Consider the following 18,657-nt stretch of genomic DNA (forward strand, 5'->3'; position numbering starts at 1 on the left):
ACCTCATTAATTCCTCCTCCTTTTGTTGGAGAACACACCCCTCCTGTGTAGGCCGTCCCACTGCGGCTACTGTGAAATGTACGCCCTCTGAAAAGCACAGAAAACCCATCGTTTAAAATCAACCCTCCATTGGGATCTAGAGTCGAGATTCTCAGCACAAACTCTGTCGTCGTCCTCGTACGAGAAAAGATGGACAACGTCGCTCTGCTCCCTGACGCTGTCCTTCCTGTACTTCATGAAGTTCTGCAGCGTGAGTAGCGGGTCCTCCACGACCGGCATCAGGTTTTCCGAGGTCCAGGTCTCCATGGCCACCAAGACAATCCTGGTGTTCAGCTGCTCCTGAAAGATCTGACGACAGAGATCGACTTTTGTTACCGCCACTGCGGAGACGTGGACCTTTCCCAAATGAGAACATACATCCCGACAGGTGGTGTTTGTGGCGTTAGGGTGTAGGAGGATTTACAGTTTCTCACCGTGTCTGCTGTGTTGACTACAGCTTTGGCAAAGTTTTTGGTTTGGCTGCTCGAGCGACGCAGCTGCACAAACTGAGGAGAGAGAAAAGGTCCACAGATGGCTTAGRAAATGGATCTCTCATGCACTCCAGCACACAATGGTACAGATCTTTACTGACATAAAAAGTAAATCCAAGTTCATTTCTATAAAATYCAGGCAGTCTTGATTTACCGTTTTTATTTTTTCTTCGATTTTTACAATCCTAGTCTCTTAGGACTTTTTTAAATTACAAATGGATTGGCATGCATTACATTCATCAAACAAACAACGGCAAACTGCTTGATTTGGGTACAGCTGCATCAATAACCAAACACCCTTAAATGTGCCTTGTCCTGCTATCAGAGGAGAAAGACAACAAACGGGGAAAAAAATTAAAAACAAAATGCGATGCGGAGCGCTAGAATTACAYCCTTAACTCACCAGATCGTAGTCATTTACCACCATGAGCTCAACGTATTTGGTCTCAGTCTGGACAGAGGGCCTGCGGACAAACCTCTTGGATCTTCTCAGCCCCCCGGTCACCTGCCGGTCCTSCGTTTGCTCTGGTCTACCGTCGTCTTCAACACTTTCACTGCTGTCCTGCTCACTGTCCTCTGTACACTCTGAAAGCACATATTCAGAGCTGCAGGTATGAACATTTATCATTGGGGGCGACATGGACACACTTTTCCTCCTTTGGGTTTTCGTTTCTTTTGTGTTTGTATCTTATGTGAATTATTGCTCAAATGGTGTTGCCGTATATAAGCACATTTATTTGTGTTGAGTAACTCAGTTAATTCTTACGTTCGGTTTCTTTTGCATTTGAATTTATTTTTCTCAGATTATTGTCAGGCTTTTTGCTTTTAGTTTGAAAATCCTTCGCATTTTTGTTCAGTTAATTGTGAAGAACATGAGCAATGATGTAGAGATTATTTTTCTTTGTACGCTCAAACATTGTGAAATAAGCAAAGTWAGTGCTGTCCTATTGGCAAAGGGGATTTATAAAAAAAAAAAAGTAGTAACAACAAATAATTTGGATTAATGTGTTCAACTTAAAGGTTTGAGTCTTTTTACACATCTTTRCCAGAGCTGCCAATATTTGTGTATCTAAACCACATTTATTCAGTCTTGACCTGCTTTACGTGAAAGGTCTGTTTTTGAGACTGCTCACCTGGGCAGTGCTGGGAAAGTCTGATATCAGGCATCCTGCGAATTAAGTGAGCTCCTTCTTCCTAAAGTAGAAAACAGACAACAGGAGTCTTTATCCCTCAATAATTGTTCAGTGTTAAATGTCTTTAGAAAAAATACATTTCTCTGAAAAACGTCATTCAACCAAACTCCACCAAACAGGAGGGTCTGCTCCGGATCAAGTTAAATTTTACCTGAATTGTTGGTAAAACCCAAAATTCATCACATATTTTAGCATAGGCTCTCTAACAAAATGGTTCCCAAAGCTCACCCTTGCTAACCAGGAAGGATGAGGTATTAGAAGCCAACTAAAAACAACAACAAAAAATCAAATAATAAAATAACTTGGAAAAATAAAATTGTGCTATAAATGCTAAAGCGGGTTAAAAAGAAATCTGACCAATAGATAAAAACAATACGTTGCTATATTGAAAAATTCAATTTCTTTTTAGTAAAACAACTCTYTTCCACTGTTATTTTGTGGGGAAACTGAGAACTTTTGGATGTTTTCCTAATTAAACCCTTTTCAGTTTTCCCTACTGTGCATTTAAGTKAAAGTTTACCTTCYGGCTCGCATTGTGAACAGGCTCAATTCCATAAGAGTAGAAACCGTCAGAGAACATCCCACTGCAAAGCAACAGAAAGATAAATTAGTGGATGCAGGACAGAAAATAAAAACATGAGCAAGAAAAGAAGCAGGATTTGGAAAAAGGAAATAATGGTTTGGTTTCTCACCAGAGGCCATGACAAGTGGAGACAGCTGCCCAGGACTCTGGTAAACCTCTTAGTCTTCCTTGGTAGTAGCAGTGCTCTCCTCCCTGTAAGGTAAACAAAAAATATATACTTCATAGAAGACCCYAGGCTTTATATAGCTGCTTTTCTACTTCATTAGATGCCACCACTCTTCCTCTTCCCTCACCATCAGTTACAGCATAGTTGGTGACCTACTTGAGTTTACTCCACTCTCCTGTTCTTCATTCACAATAAGGCTGGAGGTGGAGGTAAAGCACGCTCAAGGATCTCTCCAATAAACCAACACTCATGTTGCCAGCACTGTTTTGATTTGAGAATGAAGTGTGGACGAAGCAGGCTAAAATTCAAGGACACTACTATCTGCGCACGCTTCCTTGCGAGGCTGCAGCCGCGGGGGGGACGTGCCACTAGTTACGGGAGAGAAATGTGGCTTCACCTGAGTCAAACCGAGCTCAGCGGGGCGGGTCCCGGGCCGAAACGATGGCACAGATCGGTGCCAAAGCACGGCATGCCCTGAAAGCAGCACGCCTGGCACGTCCAGCCGCAGCAGCGCCGACACGTGAGGCCTACATCCAGCTGAGTGACAATCTGGTCAGACTGCAGGTTTCCACTGCCAGCCTCCCTCTCCCTCCCRCCTGCCTACAAACACACGTACATGGCCGTAATGCCAAAGCACATCWTGCCTTTGTTTTAACTGGCATTTCACTCCTTATTCCTTTCTCCTCCTCCTCTTGCTACAGCTCTGCTCATCCCTCCCTCCTGGTCTTCTTTCATTCTCTTGGCTGCCAAGAACTTAATGATGCTGCTGAGCTAACCGGTTGCTGTGGAAACAAGCCCGTGATTGGTCAGGGGGACTGAAGGAGAGTTTGGAGCGACTGTGGGTGGGGACACGTAGTGCTGGCTGGGTAGATGGGTAGGTGGGCGCTTGAGGGGCAGTAAGTGGTACATTTGTAGAAAAAAAATAAAAGTATAAAAATCACAACCATCCCACATGGTGATCAGACTACTTAAAATGCTTAAGTCTATCCCAGGGCCAATGGTATGGTAAAGTTTGTTATTCGGTCACACGCTGCTATCTTGGTGAGTCTGTGTGGGTTTGTGACACAACCTTTTTTTTTGTTTTTTTTTTTTGCATTGAGTGTTTTAGAAAGGTCTCGGCCGACTGCCAGGTAAGCTCTCATATGTGCACACCAGTAACACTCCTGATCAGTGTCTGCACGGCAGCCTACTTTAGAGCAGAAAGCACATAATGCACTTTCTATAAATAGACAAACCACCAGGATGAGATCAAACTGCCAAACCATGAATCTAAAAATTGGCCTTAAAAGAGGAATGCAAACAAAAAGCATCTCTGCTTCTAAATTTAGTAAAATTACACAAATATGCATCTATCCCCCCCCCCCACACACACACACAGCAACAAGCAATGAGACCAGAAAATTCAACTTGAGCATGTTAGTGTGAACAAATATTCATGTTAATCAAATTAATAAATCATCTTTTTTTTAAACACAACCTGGCCCGATGTGAAACACTGGTTTGAACTTAAATCTAATAACTGGTTGTGACGCCTTTGGTAGCAACAGTTTTATCAGCAACTGTTTATGGTGACTGGCAATGAGTGGAGAYACTTTCATCAGTGTCACCTGACTATGCTGTACCTTTAATTTAACTAACCTGGGTATGACTTTTTATACACACACAGTATAAATCCTGGGTTTTATTCTACTATTCTAAAAAGCCAATTAAAACTTTTGTGTGGCTTATGTTTTTATTTTTATTATTTCTTACAGCTTTTAGCCTAATAACATCTTCTATGATTTTAGTGATGTGTGAGCCTGGATGACACACCCACATTTCTCCATTGCATGACAATAAAGRATTTCAGATTCCACTTTATATTAAATAAACTTAATCAATACAACTCCACTTTGAAACTGGACACTAATTTGTGTTGGACCGCCACTTAAAATCGCAATAAAAACAAAAGTTAATCGTTTTAAAATGTGAACGGATCAGTATGTTAAATGGTCTGCTCTGAACAAGTTGTGCTTCTTCAAACTTTGATATCCAGGAAGAACGACTATAAAGAACAGTCTGAAATGCTGCACTGCAACTCTGGTCACCTCTTCAAACCACTAAATAAAACAAGTCCCCCATCAACACTGGCATCAGCAAATATTGCCCCCTGTAGATGTAAAAAAAAAAAAAGAAAGAGAGAGAGAGAAACTCTTACCACAGACTGAAGTGGTTTGCCGTTGTAGTTAAAGTGCCTCTCCACATAATCTGAAGACAGCAGGTGACTGAAAGAAGAGGAGAGATAACCATCAATATCTGTGCCAAGATCAGAGAAAATGTATTCTGGGATATCTCACACCAAAGGTTCTCCCCTCAGATGTATTCCACACAGAATTACCAGACCTATTAACATGCTTTGCTATTAAAACGTGTGTGTGCCTGTGAGAGTGCAGCGTCGGTATTCCCCATCTTGTCGTGTAGCATAATAGAGGCGCTAAGTGCATTTGCGTATGAGCGGGGAAAATGCTAATGAGATCAGCTGCAGAAGATTAGGTGTGCTCATTGATACAAGAAAGGATGGGAAAACACACACACACACACACACAGATCTGATGGTACTAACTGGTTTAGTTCCAGGTCAAGAGTGAAGGTGCGTCCGAAGGCTTCGACTTGAAAGCAGCTCAGAGCCAGGTGGACGGGCTGCAGACGGAATCAAATATTACTCAGACACACATTAACTTCTGCAGGAAAACAGTTATTACATTTGCCACTTAGCTGGAACTAAGCTGATTCCCCATAAACTCTTGAATAATTCAGCAAGGATCAATACACCTGGAAAACATTACGTTGACTGATAAAGGCCCTTTTGATTGACAGAGCTGTGCCTGTTTGATGTGTGACAGAGCATTGTGAGAGGAATGATAGAGGGGGACTTGACAGTCACAGAAGGGAAGTAGGTGGAGGAGGACGGAACTAGACGTTGATTGTCTATAATCAGTCAAGCTGTGCCGATGTCCCCAGTGGACAGCTGCCAGCATCGCGGAGGTGAGGAGACAGTAGGGCCGGAAAGAGACGGAGAGGGATCTACTACACACTAGGCAGCTCCGACTGTGCCAACCTGGCTTTGATTTCTGTCTGGAGGAACAGGGTCCCAGTGAATCATTGGGCTTTTCAATAAAATGCCTCACTGTCCACAAATTATTCCCTCCAGCGAGCACAGACAACATATTTCTCACCACTGTCTTGGACAGGCTGAAGTAACTGCACACGCTCTGTCATTGCTACAGTACAGTAATATTGTGGCAGTGCTGAAGCTGTCTAACAGGACAGTTTCATCACTCAGGCCATTTTTGGAAACCGTCCCGGAGYTTTTATTGATGAAACATAAACTTTACAAGCAGATAAAGATGTAGATGTTTAAAAAGTGTGTTTTCCTGCCAGATCGCTGCAGCGTCACATCATTCGTGGTTTTGAAACGAATKATCACTCTCAAGTGATTATTTTGTCAGCATTGGATTGTGTCAAAACGCTCGCACGCCGCTGGCAACCATCTCATCTACTCTCAGATGTTTGCACAGCCGAGTTAAAATGCTTGCTTTGTTTYCAAAAAACGAAAACGCGATACACTTGAAAGCCTTTCCACTTTTAATGTKGACACATATCCTGTACATTTCAGCTGAAAATAAAGATAATGGGGGATACATGTACATTTTAAAAAGTCTGTTGTGACTCAATTTTAGCATTACGTGTATTTGCCAGCTGAACCCTGCAGAAGGTCTCAAAATCTCAAAGAGAGTGATGACACGACTCAACAGTTTTGCGTCAAATTTAGCTCTTGGCTCTGGTTTGGCGTTTGCAGAACTTTAAATTTCAGCTCAGAAAGTCATGTTTATGTGGAATTGGGCTATTTGATGCTCAGCGATACTAAAAACATAAAATCTCTCTTCATCTCTTGTTTCTAGAAGGCAACAAAGGAGTCAATTGAAGAGTTTATTAAGACAACTGCAGTTTGACAAACAAAGCGAAATGAGGACTTAAGTTAGGAAACGTTTAGGCCGCTCTGAAGGTTGAAAATTATTAGTTTYGTGTCTCAACTGGGATCTTCTGATAAAAGTGCTATAATTGAATAAATAAATAATTTAAAAAAATTTGATGGGGTAAAAAAGTTTGCATTTTTGAACTTCTGAATTAGTGACTTTCCTTTCACCTCCCTATRAAGTTGGCTTCCCTGTCACTCATTGCCTTGTGCACTATAAGAGTAGTGCATTTAGCTTAAAAGAAGATTTCATGCAATTCATCGGCTGTCTTATCCAGATAACTTATGTTGAATTTGGCACTTTCCACTGAGAGATCACTTTTTTTTTAATAAAAACTGTAATTTTATCATTTTTTTTGCAAAGTTCCATTTGAATTTATAAAAAAAAAAAGTAAAATCAAACAATTTTACCAAGGGAAGGAAATAAACATAGGTTTACTAAATATGTTCCATCAATAAATATTAATATTATTCAATATATAAACTTGGTCTTACACAGATGCAGCTCAGTCAAGCAGAAAATCATTAATAAGTTCATTTAAGTTTGACATTTTTTTGCAAATTGGAAACTCACTGAAAGAAGWTCATGAAAACCCAAATATTCTCCTGGTTACCACAATCAGACTATTAAAGTAAATTTAAAAGTATGTCAAAGTACTGTTGCGTATATGAACTCAATATAGTGAAGGCTTTCTTTTCCATGAATTAAGGCATCAATGCAAAGTGGCATGCAGGAAATCAGCCTGTAGCCTCTTTCTCCAAACATTTTCTTCATAAACTTCCAAAAGCGAGCCGCCTCTGAACTCCCTCTGCTCATTCAGAAATCCCAAGTGGCGACGGTGATATCCCACACAGCTGTGTTTACAAAGCTAATGGATCCTGCAGTGTGGGACGACAGAAGGTGCCGTGTGGCATTGATGTCAGCACTATGAGAAGTTTCCCCCATCGGCTGCATTTAAAAAAAACAAACAATACTGGCGATTCTGTTGTTGGCCGAGAAAACGTTTGACTTTAAATAATAAATTGTATTTTCTCCCTCTTCACAATGGAAGCTTTTTCTGAGTCTTGTTTATGTTTTGCCAAAAAAAAATAAATGAAAATGAAGGGAAATAAAAGATTGAAATATGTTACTGTGTCTACTAAATCACCATACTGCTTTTAACTTTTGGAAACGACTTGCTGAAATAAATCACCTTATCAGTTACATTCTGATTCACTGAGATGCACCTGTGTTTGGCCACCGGAACAACTTTACTCAATCTTAGCATTGATTTTATGTTTCACTGAATTGTTTTCTGTTTTGGATAAAATGCGATAGCCAAACTACTGCATCATTGTTCGGTTTATTTTCTGGATGCCCGTCTRGCAAGTGGATAGTGTCGGTAAACGGAGTGATCAATTCATCTATTTTGAGCAAAACGTGACGTTGCYGAGAAGAGAAATGGGTTTAGATCATCATCAAGCCCAGCTGTTTCTAAATTTATCTGCTCCTTATTTAARGCATCTTCAATATTTCAAAAAGAAAAGGGCAGCATGTGGTGAAAACGTAGAAATTTGGCTTTTTACACCATTGCGACTGGCATCTCTTTTGTGAGCCACGTGTTGTTAATTGTGCAGCAGCACTGTCGTGTGATGCTGACATTCTTGGTAATTCTTTGTCAAATAGAGAGACTCGGAGAGATGACTCAAATAAATGACGGGGAGTGTTCGAACCATCCTGCACCATGCAGCACTTCTCGCACAGACATGTTTCATATTTAATGGGACATACTTCAACACACTAATGAATAATAAAAAAGCCTGGGAGGGGCTCAGTATGGTAACGAACATGACGTTCGAATATCTGATGAAGAGTCATGTGGTGATGACAGAAGAAATGTCAAAATGCTGAAAAAAAAAAAAAAAACCTTATCAAAGCAGGCTGTTTGGGATAGTTTACRCAGAAGTTAGCATTTAAATGAGTCACAACCATTTTACTGATATCAATGCACATTGATAAGTCATGTTTTTTTTAAAGGAAACTGAATGTTGTGCAGCAGGTTTCCTAGTAGACACACAAGTATAACACTAACATGTACAAGTTACGACATTATCACAGATTATGCATGAAAGCATGCTTTTATGCACTTCAAAGAGCATGCACTCGGTTCATGTGTTTATCAACAAAAAACAGCGGGTTTTCTGAGTTTTAGCAAATKCCATGAATAAGAAAGAAAAGTTTGATTTGTCATTATTTCATCTGCCGATTGCTGAGCAATGACAAAAATCCCATCTCTTGCACATGTTTAAATGACACCCATGAATATCAGTGCGTCTTCATCCTGCCTAATAGTTTTTGCGTTACATAGCAACAGGGTAAAAACTGGAGAAGAAAGTGAAAAATCCAGTACATTCAGGGATGTTTTTGTTTTTAATGAGATCCAGTTGTCATTCTTGGGTTTCCCTGGGTTGCCAGATTAATCCTGCTGGACTGAGAACTTGCCGAGCAAGTAAAGGTGTCGGGGAACAGACGAGTGGATTTGAGAGGTGACTTACCGAGCTGTCCCCACTGCTGTTCTTCACCCTGGTATCCAAGAAGTCATGAGCCATTTCCTCCTCCGACTTGATCTGCTGCACCAGTCGCTTTGGAAAGGTGATCTCAGTTTCCCCATTATCCAGCTGCCCTGAGGGGGCAAACCAGTCCCACAGTCCTCCATCTGCACCTGGACAGGAACATCAAATTCCAACAGAATGCCTTGATATTTTTAATGAGCATGTAGTATAAATAATAGAAATGTATGTGGAAGATCACTTGGTGACCTAATTTAGCACTCTGTAGTTGATAGTGTTTGATCAGCTGCTATTTTAAGACCTTTATTGGATATAAGACGGTGTGTTATGATGGAAATGAATGGAGTTATGTCAGAGTCTGACTCTCATAAAGGCATATAATGGGTCCTTTTATAAGTAAATATTGGTTTGAAGGTAATTTGTTAAACATTGTGGGTTTAAGTGTTAAGGAGAYGTTTATTGAAGCAGGTGGAAAGCCCTGCGGTGGAAACATGTTGATGTAGCAGATCTACAGGGTGATCAGTGAGCTATTCTGGCACCGAGATCTTGCATCAATAAAATCCCGGGCAAGAAAAGTGCCGCTCAAGTGGGGGGAAAAAATGCTAAGGAAACGAAAAGGGTGCTCCCGCTCTCGATCCGAACAGCCCCCCTTCTCTTCCGCCTCCCCCTCGCTTACCTGACACCGCAAGCCTCTCGCCCACTGCACCAAAGACCATGAAGCACCACACCGCCAGCATGATCTTTACATATTCCCTCCGATTACCGCATGGAGAACCCCCGCCAAATGTCAAGAAGCCCGGCAGGTGGAGAGGAGGAAAAAGATCAAAAAACGCACAGCAAGAGATGATGGCGAGGATCCAAAGTTAATCTGCTAAACATCTGATGATGCGCGTCCTCTCATCTCTCCCCCCTCTCTACCTCTCGCCCTCTCAGCTCCGGTCAGCACTGCCACGGAGAGTCCGGATTTGCATATCAGAAAGATGAAAAATGAATCGATCCGGGCCTACAGACTGATCGGCGATGGGATCGGCGAGGAACGAGAGAGCGCGCATCGCGGATGCATCGCTCCGCAGCGCTGCGCGGATGCGTAGTAGGCGCTGGGTGTATGACTGGAGTTGTATATGTGTGTGTGCGGTATGCGGAAACGGAGGGATGGGAAACCGAGCAGAACTGCGAAGGGTCTGCGGCGAGGAGGACACGTGGGGCCGCGGTACCCTCCCTTATCCCGCGCAGCCTCCTCCTCCCGTTGCCATGCAGCGCTGCGCAGGGAGAGGATGCGGCAGTCCGACGGCTGGAGAGCACGGCCTAAGAAGAGCCAGAAAGGAGATCGGCGAACAACAAGTTCATTCGGGTTGTTAATGTGCGGATGTGAACGGCGGAGACACACATTTCAGGCTGCCATCTCGACAAGGCTGCAGGTCTGCAGGGGATTAAGGTGTGTCCCGACTATCAGGCGAAAACAACCCTGACTCATCGCTGCCTTAATGCTTCAAGTTTGTTTCTGTGGTAACAAGCTCAGACAGTTCAGATTCAGGTAGACTTTTCCAATAAAATTTGAATCAAAATTCTTTAATGTGTGATCTACTTTTTTCCTGAAACTGAAGTGTAAATAAATAAATAAATAAATAAATAAATAAATAAATAAATAAATAAATAAATAAAAATATCACAAAGCCTTGTCAAGCGTTAAATGGATTTACAGCGTCAGGTAAGTAAAAACTGAAATCGTTTTCTCATTTGTTGATGCACAGGAGGAACATATATCTGCGAAAGGAAACAAAAATCTTTCAAACTTCTCTCTAATTAGATTATTGCATAAAACATTCAATTGGATAAYGTATAGAKAMATATWGTATTATTATCATCATGAYATGTTTTATGCAGTTAAGAGGGAGACATCTGACTTGACAGTTGTCCAGCAGTAGCAGTCACTGCTCGACAAGAGCAGAGTAAGCCACAAAAGGTCGTTGCTAAGGAAAATGGCTGTGCACAGAGTGATGCAYCCAAGCATACCATATTGAAGGAAAGTTTAGTGCAAGGAAAAAGTGTGGCAGTAAAAGCAGTAAGGGTGACARAAACCTTCAGAAAATGCGTGAAGCAAAGTCCATTTGAAAGTTTGGGGGAGGTGCACTGTGGATGGAGTCACTTTCTCCAAGATTCACCAGATTCATAGTGGCTAAGGGGACATGTCGTTTGCTGACAAAGTTTATGGAGCTACTGATTTTTTTTTTTYTCATCAGCAGAACTTGGCAGGTTGTCACACTTCAAAAAGTACAAATACCAACTTTAAAGTCCAAGATATCAATGTCCTTGATTGGCCAGCAAAATATCTTGGGTTAYCCAAGGTCTCAGCGTAACTACAGGTTGATCACTTCCATGCCACACTGCATGGATGCAGTAACTCATACAAGGAAGCATGYATTGACTAAATACTTAACATTTTTCATATTCATATAAAGGACATGTGGGATGTCTTCTGTGAAATCTTATTTTATATTTTAAAGCAAGGTATTTTGGCATACTCTTTWAAAAAAATAGTCAGAACAAAGTCAAATACAGCAGTTTTTACATTCATTCCCAGTGAAAATAACATGGTTAGAGTAATAAACGACATCCTATTTCTGATTTCAGTATGGCTGCTGCAAAGCTGAGATGAGAAGGGTAAAAGTAATACCAATCTGAATGTGCCACTACAKAAACATTATGCAGTGGACAGAAAATTCTACACGTCTCTCAGGATTTCCTACTTAAGCCAGCACTTCATTGATTGATCTTAATCAATGAACTTTAATAATCTGCASTGTGCTGATGTCTCAGTCTTGTTTTCTCCAGGCTCTAGTCCCCTGCTGAGGCAAATTCTTCTAGTACTCAGCCTTAATACTTCCCACTAATGGAGGAACATGTGCACTCTGAATATTTAATTCAACCTCTTGAGACRTCATTGGGGAGAGAAGACATGCTGGAAGATGGTGGCAAGACAAATTCATCAGTAAGGGATATTTTTTTCTTTTTATATACAGAATCCTCCCAGAAAATAAAATCAACTGCTGGAATACGATGACGATGTGCCAGAGGTGATTAAAAGTCAGCATTTCTTTCTTTTTTTTTTCTTTTTACCAAATCGGACTGAGCTGCAGTGCAGAGCAAACTCCAGTCCTCAAAGGCCGGTCTTCTGCAACTTTAGTTGTGGTCCTTGGTTTAACACGCCTGTATCAAATTGGAGAATTCCCTCCTCAATATGCAGTCAAGTTCTCCAGAGTCCTGCAAAAGATTTGCATCACGCGTTTTGCAGAGACAACTCTGGAAGTTGCAGGTCGCCTGTGGCTTAAAGCATTGCTTCTTAAGTTTGGTTCTCAGGGACCCAAGCGCTGAATATTTTAGATGTTTCCCTGCTGCCAAACAGCTGATTGAGTGGGTGACTAACAGGCTTCTGCAGCACCTGATACCATGCAGGAGCAGAGATGCATGTAAACATGAAGGACACTGACCCCTGAAGACCAGGTTTAGAAACACTGGTGTAAAGGCTCAGGAAGCATTTGCAGGTATTTTAAGGCATTCTATTTTTTATGAGGAAGTTAATTTCCATAGCTGTAAGCAAAAAAATAAAAAAATAAAAAAATCATAATCGGTAGAAATAAACGCATCACGGATGTCACTCCAATGTGTGATGAGTCAACGTAGCTATTTCACTTTTCTATGTATTTTTGATTTACTGAGCTACGCTTGTGATCAGGAAAGTGACACACTGCCCTCTGTCGTTTACAAAGCTACATTACACTTACATTTAAAAAATAAAGAGCATAGGCAGATTTTGAACTTTTCTTCAAATGGAACGTCGTCTGGAAATCGAATTAACTTAAAACAGTTGGCTGAAATAAAAATCATTCTTTACTTGTTTAGTAATGCAAGAAAGAGTTGTTTTTTTCGGGTTATGAGCATCTAAACCATGTCAACACCTTGTGGCGTTTAACTCATGAGTCCCATGTGGGAGGCATGATAAGCAGCTGGTGTCTGATGTCTGTGTTCCCCGTTCGTTTAATTAGGTTAATTTGTTTCAGCTTTTGTTTTGAAGTTTAAAAAAAAAACCTCACTCACCGGCTGCTCACTAATTAGAGTTAATTGTGATCGAGATAATATAAGAGAAGCTGTGAAAACGCGTCGGCCTCCCAGCGCCAAGACTTTGGATATTGGATGACGATGAATGGTGTTCTAAAGAGGTCACGAATGTTCGCCTGTACCCACGCCGACTGTGGAGCGACTTTCCCAAGGGAGTGGAAGCTGAAAGAACACGAGACCGTGCACACCGGAGCAGTAAGGCAAATGCTTTAAATGACTCTCGCGTCGCTTGTTTTCAAAGCTGGCGCATGTTAACGTGCGTCTCCACAGCGCCCGTGTCTGTGCGCCATCCCTGGATGCGGTCGTAGCTTCAAGAGGAAATGCCACCTGAGACGCCACTTACTTCAGCACGAAGGGAAGAGGCAGTTCCAGTAAGTACACCAAACTTAATCTGCACTTCAACAAGCGTCTCGTTCTTATTTCTGGTGTTCAGGTGCAACATTGAAGGTTGCGCAAAAGCTTTCTTCCTCGCACACAAGCTGAAGAGGCATCTGCGCGTCGCTCATGGAGATGAAGAAAACCTTTTCGAGGTTTGTGTCGGCTACGTTTGCCCACTAGATGGCGACAAAGTAGCGTTCAGTGTGAGTCCATTGAGTAACTTCAATAAATAAAAAAAAAAAACTTTCCTTTTTTGTAGTGCAGCCAACCGAACTGCACCCTCAGCTTCAAGAAGCGCAGAATGTTGAAGTTTCACTTGCAGGAGCATAATGTGCCAGCAGTGTTCAAGTATGTACTAATTTAGCTTTTATTTTAAAGTAAATGCTGTTTACTACACTTTAACTGCTGATTTTTGTAACATTTTTCTAATGTTTAGTGTTTGTTCACTGTCTGGATGTACAGATGTACTAAAGGTGGATGTACTGCAACATTCAACTCCCACATTGCCCGTAAAGCCCATGAGAAGAAGCATGCAGGTTTGATTCCTACTGGCCGACTGCTGGCATTTCTTAATCTGTGAAGAGACGTTTTAAAATGTCAGGTTTTTATCTGTATTGTCAGGTTATCGCTGCCATTATGATGGCTGCCAGGTGCTTGAACACACCTGGGGAAAACTTCTGAAACACATGGCCAAACACCCAGGTAAAAAAAACAACTTGCCATGTCTAAAAATGCAGCTGGAACGAGAGCTGGCTCAGACTGTGATGAGCAAAGATTAATTTGAGATTTGCAGTTTTGCATGAAATCTTATTCCAGAACGTGACTGGTGCAGTATCAAACTCTGAATCACTTAAATGCGATTCAGAAAGTCAAAGGCAAATATGTGACTCACCCTGAATAAGCTTTTCTCTTAGGTCAAGTCTGGCTAAAAATCATGTCTTGGATGCAGCGTCTGATTGATCACTTCTGCTTCACAGCTACTTTTACCTGCTCTGTCTGCAAGAAGGTCTTTAAGAAAGCCGGTTCTCTGCGCAGACACAAACGAAGCCATGCTTCCCACAAGCCTGTGCTCGTGTGTCCAAGAGACGACTGCCAGGCCTACTTCTCCACGACCTTTAACCTGGAGCACCACATTCGCAAGGTGCACCTTCAGCTGCTGAAGTTCAAGTGTTCCTTCCCCGACTGCCTTCGGATGTTCGCCATGAGGGTTGGTATCCAAAAAACGTCACCTTCATAATAAACGTGACTGAATTTGATTAGAATCAAAATAAATATCTTTTTTTTTTTTAATCGCACAGGAGAGTTTGCAAAGGCACCTTCTTCGTCACGATCCCACTGCCACCATAATGATGGTAACGCTTCAAAATGTAACATTTTGTTGAGAATTCTCTCATTTTAACTATCTTATCCCAACAGAAACGGAAGAGGCCAAAGAAAACCTGGCAGAAGCGCCTGAATGGAAACAGTCAGCCATTCGTCGAGGAGAACCTGGGTCGCCTCTTTGCGCTTCGGATGCGGATTTCCAGACGTGCCAAAGTGGAAGCGGACCTCTCTGGTCTGTTCAACGAACGCAAGATCCCTCACTATGTGGACCCAGAAGTCAACCTACGGGACTTGTTTGGGATCAAGCAGTCCTGTCCTTTTGAGGTCCTGGAGGCTGCACCAGTGAGAAGTTAATGCACACAATGACTGCATTTTGTTTTGCTGGATTAATTGGGGCCCTTTTATTTAAACTAATTTTATGACTTGAGGACATGGAGAAAACTAAGTTTCTGAATTTCTTGTACGCTGACCCAATAAAATAAGTTTGTTTAACCTAAAGCTGTTACTGACTTGGTATTCTGTTGCAGGGTTTGTCCATCTACAACAAGTGATCCGCTATTCATTGACCTTTAATTGCCAAGCTAAGCATCTTGTTTGCCCACTCAAACAGCTGCTGTCCTCCTGCAGCCCTTGTGCGTCTGCTTGGGCTGCAGATTTTGGTTGGCGCTCAATAGAAATGAACAAAACTGCACATGACTAAAGGCTGAATCACAGTAACTTTGGGGGTGGATTGGAACAAAGTCTGCATATTTGGCCAGATGAAGGCTTGAACATGTTTGAGAAAATGGCTCGACACTTTAAAAATTAGACTTGATAGTTGTGACTTAAGTAAAAGGTTATTTTGGCTTTCCTGGTCAGTGACGTGGACGTTCTCTGTAGATAAAATCTTCCAGTCAAAATGACATTATCAAAAGCTGTAAAGTTCAGATTTGGGTTCAAAAATATTTTCTGATTTAATTTTGGAACTGGTTTAAATTTGGCATTTAAGAGTGAACATTTTTCTTGAAGCTTTAAAATTGTATCTGTAATGACCTTTAGCAGGTGAAAATACTACTTAATCATTGTAGTCATTGTAAGTTTAAGATTCCTGCTTCAGTGAAGCAGTGAGCTTAATTTCAAAAATCTGTCACAGGCTGGCAGATAAAGTTTGAATGCCGTTTCTCGCCCCTCTTCTGAAGGTCAATTTCTCCGCTTTTCAGCCTCCGGCTATCTGCTCGGCCGCTTCATGCCCCAAAACATTGAGTTACAACAGCAGAGTTGCATGCTCAGTCGAGCTCACAGTTTCCATTTGCAGTTATTCACAGCTAGCTTTAGCTGTTCTCTGAATCATCTAATTGTCTTGGGTGTACTAGCTGTAAAGCTTATTTACAAAATGAAGATAAAAGCCTCTAAATGACTGCCTCTTCAAGTTAAAATTGCTTTGGATGTGCAGTGTGGCTTTCAGTCAAATGCTAAGGAAAGCTGGATGTTTCAGAAAGGTGAACATTGTTTTTCTCTTTAGCTTCAGCTGAAAAAATTTCTGCTGTTATGGCGTTTAGATGTTACAGACTTTCATCAGAGGCACAGAAACTGCATTTCCTGCTGCCATTAAATAACCTGATTAGCAAATCTATGAATTGGAACTGTAAACCTCAGCTTTAGGACTTTGCTTTCAGGAAATGCCATGTCCATTACCCACAAAGCATAACCTTTAACTTTTTGAGGTAGACTTTGCATCTCGGCACAAAGGCTGGAGGGGAATAAATTAAACTGAATCTTTCACCATGACGAGTTTCAAATGAGATTTCTTTGACTTTAGGCAAGACATAACTTCAGATAATTAAACTTTTGATATTTTCACAAAGTACATTAATTCTAAAAATTATTTTGACATTTATTGAAGAAAAACCACTTCAAACTACTCTTAGGATAACATTTCTGTCAGTTTCAAAATGTAAGCAAGTTTGATTAAAATTTGTGGAAGCTTATAGTTCTGTGAAGTTTTGAGGCATGAATTTAATATACTTTGGGTTTTAATAATTCATTTGAACCAGTCTCCCTTTTGGGAGTGGCTTAAAATGATGTAAGATCTAACATTGAAAATAAGAGCTGTATGAACACATTTGAGCATAATGGGGAATTTCTCTGGTCCATCAAACTGGTTGGTTTAGTTCTTCAATAGGGCTGAGGTGTTTATTTGGTAGTTCATCTGTATTATTCCATCTGCACAGTGGTGCAGTTGGTAGAGCTGCTGCCTTGCAGCAAGAAGGTTCTGGGTTTGATTCCCGAAATAATTCTCAAAAATACACAATTCAAAATTAAGTATGTTATATTATCAAGCCACCCTGAAAAAAATGGTTCAAAGACATAATTAAATGCCACAAATGAGTGTAAAGTCCATGCTCATGATGAACGTATTTAAACTTTTGCTCTACTTCAAAGCCCAAACGCTGCAACCCCATCATATCTTGTTACTTTGCAAAATTCATTATTCAGCTGAGGCATTTTTAATTTAAATAGTAACCCACTTTTTTCCCCCAGCCTTATTCGCAGAAAATCCGAAATGAAAAAAAAAAAACTGCGCTCTTGCTGTGCAAAGAAAACGAAACAAGGAGATAAATCAAAGTAGGTTAACTACAGTCGTCATGTCCTGATTTAGCCTGCATGTTCCAGAATAGATGACCCAAAACCTTTAACCACTCCAGTTTCTTCTTTTCCCATGGCCTTGTTTTAAGGCTTTTCAGAGCAGAAACGCACATGCACGCCAAACCGACAGGAGAAAGTGGATTAAGAGGAGACGCCTTGTGCACAGGTGCAAACAAAATCAGCTCTTCTGCCTTCTTCTATTATTATTCCTTACTGTCCTTGGCCTGTTTTACTTTTCTTTCTCTACGTTTGTGACCCTGGTTGAGGTTAAGTGAGTTATTGGCTGTAACCTTAGTAGCAGATCGATAGGCTTCTTTAAATTATATTGATATACAGAACACAAACCAGTCGTTTCAGGTTTTTGTTACATAAAAAATGAGATCGTAATGTGATATAGCTCAATTCAACTGTAAAACAAATCTGTTAGAATAAAAAAAATAATAATCTGGTTACAATAGTGAGAAACCCTTAAACTAAAACTTTAATGAATCCATTTTTATTTTAATATTCTGTCTTGTTGAGTACACACCCAGCTTAAGTCATAGTGAATCTGCTAACCAGGAACAAACTGCAACAAACTGAATCCTTTTCACATTTTTCTCTTTTGTCTTAAATCACAATTTGCAATATGAGCTTGTGATATGTTATACAATTTAAAAGAGACTTGTATTGGAAATGTTTCAGTCATGAAGATGTAAAAACACCACGGATGGTATACCATGGTGCACTGAAGACAGTCAAAGCAGAGATGCCAACCGGCTGACGGCAACGCTGAAGGAGCTCCAGGATTTCCTGCCAAGCTCTGGTTGTGTTCTACATGTGATAAAAATCTTCTCTTTTTTTCCCGCTTTTCTACATGTCTGGACAAATTAGTAGGAATGCAAAACAGAAACCTTTTCTTTCAAGGAAAACATTTAATCTTGGCTAAAATTGGCCTGACGAAACCAAACTCAACTTTGAGTCGCTATTTCAAAAGATATGTTTAATGCAAAAAAACCACTCAACAACCCTCAGAGAAAATCATAGTGGTGGCAGCATCATAAACTGGGATTACTTTTCTTTTTATGGAACTGTTATTTTTTTTCCAAACAAAACAATAGAGAGATATATAGACACCCTTCTGTCAAATTTTAATCCGAGTTTGATGGATTAAACGTTATCAAAGCCCGCCCCCTTTA

The 18,657-nt window shown here is 40.9% G+C and overlaps 2 protein-coding genes across 6 annotated transcripts in view; one reads left to right on the forward strand and one right to left on the reverse strand.

Annotated features, from left to right (window-relative positions):
- LOC103469419 (disintegrin and metalloproteinase domain-containing protein 11-like) overlaps positions 1-10,583 on the reverse strand; it is an 18,913-nt gene extending 8,330 nt beyond the window's left edge. For 2 of the 5 annotated variants that reach the window (XM_017306325.1, XM_017306328.1), the window contains exons 1-11: positions 9,714-10,583; positions 9,023-9,189; positions 5,075-5,151; positions 4,670-4,736; positions 2,416-2,498; positions 2,244-2,307; positions 1,664-1,724; positions 934-1,115; positions 474-545; positions 182-348; positions 3-87 (exon numbers count right to left, since the gene is read on the reverse strand). In XM_017306325.1, the coding sequence (XP_017161814.1) occupies positions 3-87; positions 182-348; positions 474-545; positions 934-1,115; positions 1,664-1,724; positions 2,244-2,307; positions 2,416-2,498; positions 4,670-4,736; positions 5,075-5,151; positions 9,023-9,189; positions 9,714-9,774 (1,086 nt within the window). In that variant the 5' untranslated portion in view covers positions 9,775-10,583. Of the gene's footprint in view, positions 1-2; positions 88-181; positions 349-473; positions 546-933; positions 1,116-1,663; positions 1,725-2,243; positions 2,308-2,415; positions 2,499-4,669; positions 4,737-4,808; positions 4,913-5,074; positions 5,152-9,022; positions 9,190-9,713 lie in introns of those variants that run through there. The other 3 variants (XM_017306324.1, XM_017306326.1, XM_017306327.1) reach the window with 3 other exon arrangements.
- A 2,602-nt stretch (positions 10,584-13,185) lies between these two features.
- Positions 13,186-15,352, forward strand: 42sp43 (P43 5S RNA-binding protein). Its single transcript, XM_008417076.2, has 9 exons — positions 13,186-13,348; positions 13,424-13,524; positions 13,587-13,683; positions 13,791-13,879; positions 13,994-14,067; positions 14,153-14,233; positions 14,509-14,738; positions 14,830-14,883; positions 14,948-15,352. Exons 1-9 carry the CDS (start codon positions 13,229-13,231, stop codon positions 15,206-15,208), a joined length of 1,107 nt encoding a protein of 368 aa, XP_008415298.1. The 5' UTR covers positions 13,186-13,228; the 3' UTR covers positions 15,209-15,352.
- The last annotated feature ends 3,305 nt before the right edge of the window (positions 15,353-18,657 follow it).

Source organism: Poecilia reticulata, linkage group LG8 (genome assembly GCF_000633615.1).
Source record: "Poecilia reticulata strain Guanapo linkage group LG8, Guppy_female_1.0+MT, whole genome shotgun sequence".
Lineage (NCBI taxonomy): Eukaryota > Metazoa > Chordata > Actinopteri > Cyprinodontiformes > Poeciliidae > Poecilia > Poecilia reticulata.

What these genes read in the sequence shown, in the direction of transcription:
- 42sp43 (XM_008417076.2), top strand. Translation starts at nt 13,229, where the DNA reads ATGACGATGAATGGTGTTCTAAAGAGGTCACGAATGTTCGCCTGTACC. An exon ending in ACACATGGCCAAACACCCAG is followed by an intron (nt 14,234 to 14,508) that starts GTAAAAAAAACA and finishes TCTGCTTCACAG; the next exon opens with CTACTTTTACCTGCTCTGTC. An exon ending in CCACTGCCACCATAATGATG is followed by an intron (nt 14,884 to 14,947) that starts GTAACGCTTCAA and finishes TTATCCCAACAG; the next exon opens with AAACGGAAGAGGCCAAAGAA.